Consider the following 12,436-nt stretch of genomic DNA (forward strand, 5'->3'; position numbering starts at 1 on the left):
TTTCTGACCCAGGGATGGAACCTAGGTCTTCGGCATGGCAGGGAGATTCTTTACCATCTGAGCCACCAGGGAAGCACCTGTCTAATGCAAATACCAGAAGCTGGACATGAACTCCAACCAGTCCAACTGAATTAGTGATTTTCGATTTTTTTTCTAGCTCCCAAGACCTTTCCCCCCCTCCCCAAACTCTTATGAAGACCACCAATTTAATTTAAAAAAAAGAACCCAAGAGGGGGTCCTGGTTGAAGTAGAAGCTGGGACGCCAAGCCCTCCATCCTCATTATTACCTTGGTCCCCTGAGTTCGTTCCAAGAAATCCCCAAGATTTGAAAAGTACAGAACAGAGTCTCCATTCAATTACATCATAGATCACATCTTCTAGTGTCAAGATAAGCAGAGGTCTGTACCCTAGTTGTAGGGAAAAAATTATCTCGATCACGTAAATAAACTATATTTTCTGCCAGAGTTGGCAAAGTATGGTCCATGGGCCAAATCCAGCTCACTGCCTATATTTTAAATGAAGTTTTATTGGAACAAAGCCACATACATTTTTAATGCATCGTGTAAAGTTGGTTTCCAGCCACAAAGACAGACTTGAGTAGCTGCAAAACAAGACAGTAGAATCCACAAAAATGTAACTATTTACTACCCACCCCTTTATAGGAAAAGCTTATTTAACCCTATCTACACGGAACTCAGCCTGACATCATAAACTCCAAACCTTCAAGTTGCCGTTAATGACCTCCCCCAATAAATTCCCAAGCTGAAAAGAAAAACATGAACATCAGTGCACGGTGCCTCATGGCAAGATGATGGTGGTAATATTTCTACAGGGGTAGGAATACAGCCCAAACTCTGTTTTCAATAAGCTTGAAGTCTGAGGCGTGTGATTTTTGCAAGATTAAGTGCAAGATTAACTGCTAGGTTGCCCAAGTCATCTCATCATTAGGATGTTTATTGCTTCTATTTCTGCGTGGGAAGCATCTCTCGCCCCTTTCCACGTGAGTCTCTTGATTTGGCCAGGCCTCCATTGTCTCTGTGTGATCCCAGCCTCCTTGTATCCATCCATTTCTCCCAACTTTCCATTCCCCACATAGCTGCCAAAGCTACCGCTTAAATACATGAATTAGATCACATTACTCTCTCGGCTTGCCCCTCCAAAGACTGTGCCCTGTAGCTCACCTCCCCACAGCACCCACGGCCCTGCCCTCTGTTCAGCCTCCACCACCACCCACACAGTCCTCACTCTGAGCCAGCCACACGGCCCCCTTCCTGTCCCCACTCCAGGCTTCACACCCACTGCTCCCTTAACCTAGAAGGTTCATCCTCTTACACGTCTCCTTCCTCTGGGAATTAAGCTCAACTGCTATTTCTTCAAAGAGGCCTTCCTGGACCACCCAGCTAAAACGGACCTTCATACTTCTGCGGTCACTGGCGTTACTTGATTTTGTCTTCTTCATAGTGGATATCGCTACTGGAAATTTTCTAACTCATTTGCTTCTCCCTTTGGTAGAGATAGCACTCCTCTAGTTTGCACACCTAGAATGGAAACCGGCCCAGAACATGAGCTGTTCAATAAAGAGCTGCTGAATGAATGAACGATGGCATTGCGACCGGCCAGGGACTGGCTAAAAGGCTCACACACATCTTCTGGTTTCATCCTCACGAGAAAGCTTGGACATAGCTGAGGTAGATGGAGAGACTGGTTTAGTTCATCCTTGGGGAGGGGGTGGGTAGGAGAGAGAGGAGTGAGGAGAAAATAGGCCTGGCCCAGGAGGGACAACCAGGCTCCTGGCGGAGTATCTACTAATCACTCATGGACAGAGGAGCCTGGCAGGCCACGGTCCATAGGGTCGCAGAGAGTCGGACGGAACTGGAACGACTAAGCAGGCATCGCACGCGCCTTAATTTTACATCTTGCACATTTACAGACAGTTCCTAAGGGAATACACTACACGCAGCTATATTTAAAATGGATAACGACCAGGTCCTACTGTATACACAGGAAATTCTGCTCAATGGTATGTGGCAGCCTGGATGGGAGGGGAGTTTGGGGGAGAATGGACACAGGTATATGTATGGCTGAGCTGCTGTGCTGTTCACCTGAAACCATCACACATTGTTACTTGGCTATACCCCAATATAAAATAAAAAGTTAAGAAAAGAAAGCTGGGCGAATGACATTTATTTCCCCATCCCCCAGACAAGGAACCCTAAGGATGGGAGAAGTTAGGTATCCCCATGGCCCACAGCCAGGAAGTCGGAAGGTGGCAGATGACTGTTCTAACTGTGGAATAGTGGTTGCGATGGGACGTCGGAGTCCTCTGTCAGTATGAGTCTCAATCTTAGAGTCACCAGCTGTGTGGCCTTGGGTGAGTTATAGCATCTCTCAGAACCTCACCAGACCTGAGCCAAATGGGAATAAAACTGGCATCTACCCCATTCATTTTGTGAGACGTGAATCAGATTGTGCACACAGAAAGCCCTTAGCAGAAAAGCCAGCAAATGCTAGCCGTTGTTAGTTGGTGGCAGATCAGGGACTTGAACTTGAATCCGTCTAGTACCAGCACTGGATCTGTCTTAGGGTTTCCTGACCCAGCCTTCTCCCACACCATTTTGAAGCGGCAGGATTTCCCACCCCCATTCCCAAATACATTGAATCTTTGCCTGTCCCCCTGCCCCTCCAGCTATTGGAAATGCACGTGCCTTCTTCCCGCACACCTCACATTCCTCATCGCCCCCGTCCGCCCATCTGCTGCCCGGCTACGGAAGTGATACACTGGGTGTGAGAGACAAAAAAAGAAACCTTCCTGCACAGCCTCAGCCCCCCCGGGGACTGGCAGCTTCCCCGCCACAAGGTGTTAAGTCCCAGCTCGCAGCAAACCTCCCGCATGGACCCCAAGTTAGAACCGGCAGCAGATGCTGCCAGCCAGCTTCTGGTTTCCTCCCTGGAATCAGACAGCAGTGTCACACTCAGATCCTCTCTCCCCCGCTCAGATCCGGGGGAGCCAGCAGGCTTTGGCCAGCCCGAGGGTCTCATGATGCCTGGGGAGTACCTGGGGACCCACCCCCGATCTGGGCGCTGGCCCCTGGCCACGTGAGATGTGAGACCACTGGCTCCTGGAAACCAGGGGCTGTCCTTCAGAAACAGCCAGGATTCCCAACCACACAAACAGTCGGGACCTTCATGATGTTTCCCTTCTCACTCTGGAGGGGAGGCCAGAGTCGGCCTCAAGACAGGGTGCAAGTTCCAAGCAGCCAGAGACACAGAGGCCACTTCTCAGAAATGTGCTTTACGGTGGAGGGGTGGGGGTGGGGGGCGGCGGTGCGCAGTTAGTGGGCACTGGGCAAAAGAGAAGGACCCATGCCCTCCTCACACCAAGGGGCTCCTTCAGCCCCCGTCTCACTCCCACCCCCACGGGGAGTCCAAGGAGCCGGGTACAGGGCAGACTCACTGCACCCTCTGTCTAGGGCTGAACACAGCCAAGTGTCCCCGCCAACGAAGTGCGGCTGGCCAGCCAAGCAGGTGGTCCTGGGGCTGAAAGACGGGAGTGGCAAGGGCCTGGACGACGTGCTCAGATTCCCTGACCACGTCTGGCTGCAAGGGAAGAGGTGTGCATGTGCGTGCGTGCGTGTACATAGGGAATTTTGCCAGCCACGCCAGACTGGCCCCTGGGATCTCAAATCCTGGACTCATCTCCAACCCTGCCTCCTCCCCTATCCTTGCTACAAACCCAAACCGGAGAGAGAGCTGGATAGACTCTGCTTTGACAGAGCTGAAAGGAAATCTTCATGAATTTCCAAGCTAGAATGAGAGCTGGAAGCTTCCCAACAGCAGTGAACACCCCCAGCATTCTGACAAGTGTCCTTATCTCCAGCTGGGGGAGAAAGGAGGGAGGGGCGCTTCTGAGAAGCGGTGGATTTTTTTTTTTTTTTTTTTAATCTTTCCTCTTGGCTGGGGGCAGGGAGGACTAAAGAAAGAATTCTGATAGCTTCCTCTTTTTTTTTTGGCCATGCTTCACAACTTGCAGGATCTTAGCTGCCTGACCAGGGATTGACCCACACCCTCAGCAATGAAAGCTTGGAGTCCTAACCACTGATGCAGGCGTGTGTGGGAATGCTAAGTCACTTCAGCCACGTCTGACTCTGTATGACCCTGTGGACTGTAGTCCCCCAGGGTCCTCTGTCCAGGGGATTCTCCAGGCAAGAATACTGGAGTGGGTTGCCATGCCCTCCTCCAGGGGATCTTCCCAACCCAGGGATTGAACCCATGTCTCTTACGTCTCCTGCACTGGCAAGCGGGCTCTTTAACCATTAGTGCCACCTGGGAAGCCCCTGGAAGCCAGACCAGGTCCTAATCTCAGTTCAGATTTGTCCTAGCTGTGTGACCCCAGACAACTTCTTCAGATTTTCCAAGCTGAGCGTCCCTGATTTGGAAATAACAGGAGTACCTACAACCATGCTGTTGTTGCTGATTTATTATTTAAGGATTTAATGAGATAGTTACTGTGTGTGAAGCATTTAGCACACATAAACAATAAATGGCAGCTAACACTGTCATTTCTCAAGTATTGTCTGAATCTGAGACACAAATTTGGCAAAAGAATCACAGGTGACAGCCCAGGTTCTGATCCACTGCTCCAGGTCTCCTAAGAGCCTCTTTACATCATTGGCTAAAGCTCTAAAGCCTTGATGCCCAGGAGCCTAGACAGGGATGGCAGAACAAAAGCCTGGATGATGACGTGGGAATGACCCACACACCAGACCAGAAGCAAGAAGGAAGCTGACACCGTCCACGTGATTTGGTTCATCCTACCCTGACCTGCTCATCCCTCAGACAGGCACTTGGAGTGAAGACCTCAAGGGCCTCTCACTTTAAGAAGTGGCTTAGAACAGAGGAAGGGACTGGACTTTGGGGCCCAGCTTCTGAACTGGCATCTTGGCTCTGCCACGTAACAGCTGCAGGACAGCAAGCGGTAAAGTGACTCAGCCTCTCTGAGCCTCGATGCCCTCACCTGTAAAAGGATGAATGGTTCATACATGAAGGTACTTTGAGCAATGTCTGGCTCATAATAAGTGATAGCTTTTACCAGGGGCTCACGTCTTCATTAGGTCTCTAGAAATGACTTTATGGCCCACCCTGTGATCTGGCCTATAATTCCAATCAATCTAATACTTTACAATGGTTGCTTAAGTGTGTGTCTCCTCCATGACACAGTTCCGTGAAAGCAAAGACCTTTGTCTGTCTTGCTCACCTTTATATGCGTGAAATATGTGCTTAATTATTAACTGAATGAATGACTCTGCCAATTAAATCAAGCCTCTTCCTGCCCAATCAAACCATTTTTGCATCCTCTTCCCAATCCCATACCAAATGGTCTATCCATTCAGTTGAAACAGTTGTCCAGCAAAAATACCATCTACCACTTTATTGCAAAAAGGTTTTTCTCCCCCAGATTCATCACAATCTTCATCAAAAAAGCATACACTAAGATAACCCTAATGATCCAATGCAAAAGTCAAGGACTGGGCTAGAGCAGCATAAAAAATTAGACAACTAAATATTTTCTTTTTTCTCTGTGCTTCAGTTTGGTTGATTTCTACCAACCTTTATTTAAATTCCCTGATCCTGTCTTCCATCGTGATCAACCAGCTGTTAATCCCCTCTGATGATTTTTAAATTTCAAATATTACAATGTGTTCAGTTCTGAGATTTCCTTTTGGTTCTTATTAATGCTTTCTAAATCTATTCTCAATTTTCTCATCTCTTCATCCATTATAATTACCTTTTCCTGCAGATTCTTTAATATATTCCTTTTAAAATTATTTAAAACTCCTTGTCTGAAAATTCTAATATTTGATCCCATGTGGTGTGTTTCTCTTGACTGATCCTTCTCTCGACTATTGGTCCTATTCTCTTCTTGCTTAGTCGCAACAGAAAAGACATATTTTCTTTTCACTGGTAATATCTTTTCCTCTATTAGGCAGGTAGAATGAGGTACTGATCAATTTGATCAAATCAGGAAGCAAGCTGGTTTGGGGCGGGACTGAGGCTATAATCCCTCCAGAAGCATCTTGAAAGTCAAGCAGTGGGAACCTTAGAGAACTTATTTTTGATTTTGAACACTCTCCCTGCCCAACTTCCAGCACTTCCATGACTGTAAGGTCAGAAATCTTTGAGCCTGTGAGACCACTAGACTCTGAGATGACAAATTTTTGAAACTGGAAAATGACAATATCCCAAGATCTTCTGCTCTCTGGCCTCACCCCAGCCTCTGCTTGCTCAACAAAATTTCACCGAGAAGTCTCAGTGGATAGGGTAATCTTTGTTTGGGGGTCTTTTTTAGATGCAAGTTCAATACGCCAGCCCACAGGCTCATCCCACATCTGGCTGGCTCCTCCTCCTTCTCAGGCAGGCCTTCACCTGCCCTGCCCTGACCTCGGTAGCTGGCCTCAGGTAAGATGTATCCTGGATCACTTGCTCTCCTAGGAAGAGCTCTTTCCTATGGAGTTTAGTTTCTTATAGATTCTGTGTTCATAGATAAGTGATGGCTTTAAAGTAAATTCTGAATTTCCCTTGATTTACAGAGTGATTTTTGCTGTTTGAAGAGGAAGGAAGGCTTTTTTCATGTCCCTCTCCACCCAAACCAGAAGTTGAGCTATAATCAATGAGCTCTTTAATAACATAAAATCGTCTGCAAAAGTTCAAACATTCATTCTACAGAATCAAGAACTTCAGCACATAAAGTATGAAATGCTATTCACCACATATACAATACTTGTCCTGGAAAGCAGCCTCCCACGTGTCCGTGCTCAGTCGCGTCCAACTCTTTGTGACCCGTGGACTGTTGCCCACCAGGCTCCTCTGTCCACGGAATTCTCTGGGCAAGAATACTGGGGTGGGCTGCCATTTCCTCCTCCAGAGGATCTTCCCAACCCAGGGATCAAACCCACATCTCCTGCATCTCCTGCATTGGCAGATGGATTCTTTACCACCGGGGCCACCTGGGAAGCCCTGATCTCCTCATGTCCAGCGTATTATCCTCTTGTTTCTTAGGGAGTTCTGTTTTATTATTTTTCCTCTGTGGCCCCACGTTGATTTCCTTCCCAACAAAGAAAAGAGAAAGAGCGCCCTTCAAGGCTCTGATTTAGTAATAATATGAATAGCAGCTACCATTTACCAAGCACTTACTATGTTCCAGACTCCTTATTAAGGAATTTCATAGATAGCACTTCATTTAACCCTCACATTAATCCTTCATTAAATCCTCTGATGGGGCACTGTTATTTCCTTCATTTTGTAAATGAGGAAGCTGAGATTTACAAAGATTGGGTAGCATTGCCAAAGTCACAGAAGGAGTCATGAAACAGATTAAAATCCAGGTCTTGCAGATTAAAAGCCTGGTTTCAAGCCCAGCTGTTAACCACCACATAATACCATCCGAAGACTTGATGCTTTTGAACTGTGGTGTTGGAGGAGACTCTTGAGAGTCCCTTGGACTGCAAGGAGACCCAACCAATCCATTCTGAAGGAGATCAGCCCTGGGATTTCTTTGGAAGGAATGATGCTAAAGCTGAAACTCCAGTACTTTGGCCACCTCATGTGAAGAGTTGACTCATTGGAAAAGACTCTGATGCTGGGAGGGATTGGAGGCAGGAGGAAAAGGGGATGACAGAGGATGAGATGGCTGGATGGCATCACTGACTTGATGGACGTGAGTCTGAGTGAACTCCAGGAGTTGGTGCTGGACAGGGAGGCCTGGTATGCTGCGATTCATGGGGTCGCAAAGAGTCGGACATGACTGAGCAACTGAACTGCACTGAATACCATCCTCGATTTGTACCCAGGTGAGCACTGCTCCTTTCCTGGGGGCGTCAGGACACAAAAGCCCAGACTTCTGTGAGCCAGCTTTCAGTAACTCCACCCAGGCGACTCTATTCTTCCCCAGCAGTACAGCTCCAAAGATGAGTAAATCAGACTCCCAGCTTTGTGGGCCTTTTCTCTCCCTCCCCCTCCTTCCCTCCTTCCTTCTTTCTCCTTCTCTCTCTCTTTTGCTCCCTCCTTCTCTCCCTCTCTTTCTCCTTCTCTCTCTCTTTCTCATTGACTCTCAATCATTCCTGGACCAGCCAGCACAAATCGTGCTCCTCTCTGATATTCCAACCCCACATTTTGGTCACCACTGATGGCCCGTTCCTCTGCTCCTCTGTGTCTATCTACAATATGACTAAGGAAATGAAAAGTATTACAGGCCTATTAAACTCTCCCCATAAGCCCTCTCTCGTCTAGGTTGCTCTCCTAACCTTCCTACCTCCCCCATGACCCTTCGGGGCCTGAAGTGTTGGCCTCACTTCGGTGCTACCTAGAAGCGTGACATCCGGGAGGCTCTCCGGCCCACTCCTGCTCATCTCATTTAGTGGCTTAGGAACTTGGTCTGAAAGCCAAGTTAAATAAACTTCACTCTGGAAGACTGCAGAGTGGTTGCACTTAAGAACTCAACTTTCCAGTTTAAGAAGCTTTGAAAGGAAGCCTTGATTTTACCTTTAGAGATCAGTGCCTCTCATTGCCAGCGCCAGATCACAGTTCCTAAATATCATTCCCCACAAAAGGAACCAGGATTGGAGAAATGGCTGATTTCAGGACTTGTACATTTGAAACACTGAGGGGGTGGGGGCAGTGCCAAGAAGCAAGGAAGTGCTCACAGAACAATGCAGCAAACTCATCTTAAAGGGACTTTGGCGGCCAATTCTGGGACAATTTAAGCATCAAAAAGAGGACGACAGGATTAAGGGGGGGGAAATGAAAATTCATGTGCTCACTGTACAGAAGAAGAGAGAGAAGAAAAATGTGGGAAAATGATAATAAAGGGTGAATCCAGGTAAAGAATGAATGTAGTATTTTTTCAACTCTGTGTATTTAAAACTTATCAAAATAAAAACTTGAAGGAATCACTCTTCTGAATATTCTGCGATTACTAAAGCAATCTTTCCTGGCCAGGAAAATGTGAAGAAAGTTTTCCCCTGGGCTCAGTGACCTCCAGCCCTTCTCCAGTTCTCTTGCTTAATGTAACTTGTCAATGGTTATTAATGAATCGATCACATAATGGATGTTAAGACCATAAAGAGTTGGATTAAAACCATCTGTGACGAGCATTGTCAAGGACAGTGAGCAGTGAGCAGGTGCTACCACGTCTGCTCAGTACTGAAAGGTCTATAATTAAAATATAAACATGTGTGATCCTTTCTGGCATTTGCCTGGCACTCCTCCTTTCTTCTAAGGTTCTATATGGCACTCAGGAAAAAGTGCCAGGGTTCCACAACGGCGTTCAGCAAGAAGCCCTCCTCCTCCAGAATTAAACGATCTGAAAGGATCACTTGGGCGCCATCTACTGGGCAAATGCTTGCACTGCCACATGGCTCCAGCACTGCCCCAGCCATGCACAGACCACCCAAGTGTTCAGCTGCCCATGAATAGAGGCAGGCAGCATCCTGCCTGCCTAGACAGCAGGGCAGACAGTCAACAAATACTGAAATGAATTACTTCCGCCTGTGAATTCCCCTTACATGTATTTAGTATGAGCTGTAGGTGATGAGAAACTAATAACATCATATTGATGTCTTCTTATGGTCAAGTCCTGTTTCCATGAAGGTATTGTAAACTCACGGAGGGTTCCCTGTTTCCACGAAGGTATTGTAAACTCACGGAGGGTTCCCTGTTTCCCCTGGTGACCTGCCTAGTGATCCGTAAGAAATGCTCTCTTTGTGTATGTGGCTGTGATCAGGGAAACATACACTGCATGGAATGAGGCTTTCACCGTGGAATTGAACAAGCATAACTGAACCAACACAGAATGGAACAGGAGTATGATCATTGCTTTGTTTCATAGCATTGACCATATTCTTTTTGTCTCCTCTAAATTTCAGGTTCTAACATGGCAGTGACTATATCTGTCTTGCTCATCGTTGCACATAGAAGCATTCTTTCAAGAAACATTTTCTGAATGGATTGTGGTTTGTTGTTCAGTTGCTAAGTTGTGTCCAACTCTTAGCAGCCCCATGAGCTGCAGCACGCCAGGTTTCTCCGTCCTTCACTATTTTTCAATGGATGGGTAGATTTATTCATTACTTCTTTTTAATGAATGGGGGCATGCGTGTTCCACTTTGCCTGCCTAGTGGTGGTGACCCATTGCCCTGAGCCAATTCTGCTGTCTCTGAGAAAGTTTGATCCTATACATGGAAACCATCACCAATCTAGACCAAACAGACCTACACAGTCGGCTGTTGAGCTTAGGCTAAACGCAAGACTCAACCAACAGGTACTATTTGGAAAGATACATCGACAGTATTTCTTTGGGAAAATGCAGCCCTCTGTCTTTGACTTCCTGCATGCAAATATTCTTCCCCTTCTCTGCCCTGTCCTCTAAACAAACTCACTCACAGTGTTTACAGTATTGTTCAGAAAATATTTGTATCCTTTCCTTTGAGACAGAATATACTCTCATACTTGACTGATCTGTGGCTCAGCCACGTGACTTCCTTAGAATATGAGTGAATGTGATGACACCAGGGGCCATGAATGTGGCCGTGAGTTTGGCTTGACTGCTTGTGCTTCTGTGACACACTCGAAGCAGATCACACCCCAAACTGCCTGCTGTGGTCTGAGCTCCGAACTCTAGAGTTCATCCCAGGCCAACCCAGCTGACATCAGTTAAACCCCAGCCAACTCACAGACGCATGACAGAGAAAAATACACATCTATCCTTTTGAGGTTGACTCTTACGCCGCAAAAACTGACTAATACATATGAATACACTATCACCGCCACCTGCGAAAGCTTTAACTGAGAAATTCTACTCTCTGACCACAATACCTCTTTCATCTACATGGTCGGTGGCTTTATCACCACTAAGCCTGCTTTTCCATCTCATCGACACCTCCAGTCTCTATTTTCTTTACCAGGTTCATTCTGGTTTTGTGTCCTGCCCACGCTGGACCCCTGGACAGTCGTGTCTCTGCCAACTCTTAGGTCAACCACATGACTGCTTTTATTCTATTCTGCTACCATGCTGCCGGTGAGCATCACCCACCTGTCCAGGCTACATCACCTACACATTAGTTCTAGCTTCAACTGGGTCCTCGGCCATGCTTGGGCATGCTTTAACTTTTTGCTAGCTGGTGCATTTCCTCATTCACCAGGTGGCTCTCCCCAAATTTTGGTTCTCTCAAGCCTCAGCTTCCCTTCCACTCTGCTATCGTTAGAGACTTCATATGCTGCTTTGCAGAGAAAACAAAGCTACAGGACGAGTCCACCAGTAGGAGGTAGGTGAGACAAGGGGTCTGAAATCCCACAGACCCTGAAATCCCACAGACTTAGGGGTCTTAGGTATTTTCCTAACCCTTTGCCCTTAGACTCCTGCGTTTTTGCTACATGTTTGATCAGGCAAGAAATACCAATAACACTCCATCCTCTATCTCTGCAGACTGGAAATATCGTGCGTAAGAGTAAAATTAATGAGAGTCTAAAACCATCCTGATTGCTTCTAATTTAAATGGGGAACATGTAAAATAGGCTTAACAAAATAATAACAGTTTATACATTGCTCCAGATCCTGCCGCTCAGAGTGATATTCACCACTGGGTTGCTGCATGGGGGAATCTTAAACTGAGAGACAGTTTAGATTTCCACTCCATTTTCAAAGGATTACTGACACAGAGGGGAGCACTAATAAAGATTAAGCAATTCTTGGAGATCAAGCAGAACCCAGAAAGAATCCCTTTCCTGGGACAAGTGGCATGCTGACAGGTTGATGTGGGTTCCAAGAGTTGAACTCAGGATTTAAGAAGTTTTCCAATAGGAATTCATATTTAAAATGCACTACAGACAACATTTTTGAAGCCTTATTCACTGCCTGCTGACCAATGACAGCATGCAGTTGCTTCTGGAATGGACACGAGGCATGCTTGCATGCAGAATGCTTTGGCTTCATTCAGGAGACAGGGGAAGATTTAAGAGGAGACAGAAGCCTCCCATGGCCAATTCCAAAGAGATGTCCACAATCCACACCCAGCAGAAGGAAACACATCTTTGTTTCTTATAGTCTTACCTAGAAAGCCTTCTGGCCACAAGCTTTCCAGAACTCAAAGAGTCCAACAAAAGAAGCCTTAGTCCACGGCAAGGTGAGACTTTAAAGGAGCCTGCGCTAGAGTCGGAGCTGGGTCAGGGATTACTCACGCATGCAGTCTCCTCCGTACCAGCCTGCACGGCACTCTGCACAGTAGATCCCCTTCACGTAGAAGTCGTCCAGGGTACCCCCCCAGGAGCCGTTTCGGCATGTCTTGCAGTTTTCAAAGATGGTGCAACCTGAAACATTTCCAAGCAGAGGGTGTTTGATTAAGCACATGCAGGTTCTGATGGGTTGCATGAGAAACTGTGGACTTTG

General features: G+C 46.9%; 1 protein-coding gene across 3 annotated transcripts in view; it reads right to left on the reverse strand.

The window, feature by feature from the left end:
* The window catches only part of PAMR1 (peptidase domain containing associated with muscle regeneration 1), a 193,211-nt gene that overhangs the window by 36,106 nt on the left and 144,669 nt on the right, over positions 1–12,436 (reverse strand). For all 3 annotated transcript variants that reach the window (XM_012096235.5, XM_004016406.5, XM_042233357.2), the window contains one exon: positions 12,229–12,357. In XM_012096235.5, the coding sequence (XP_011951625.1) occupies positions 12,229–12,357 (129 nt within the window). The remainder of the gene's footprint in view (positions 1–12,228; positions 12,358–12,436) is intronic.

Source organism: Ovis aries, chromosome 15 (assembly GCF_016772045.2).
Source record: "Ovis aries strain OAR_USU_Benz2616 breed Rambouillet chromosome 15, ARS-UI_Ramb_v3.0, whole genome shotgun sequence".
Lineage (NCBI taxonomy): Eukaryota > Metazoa > Chordata > Mammalia > Artiodactyla > Bovidae > Ovis > Ovis aries.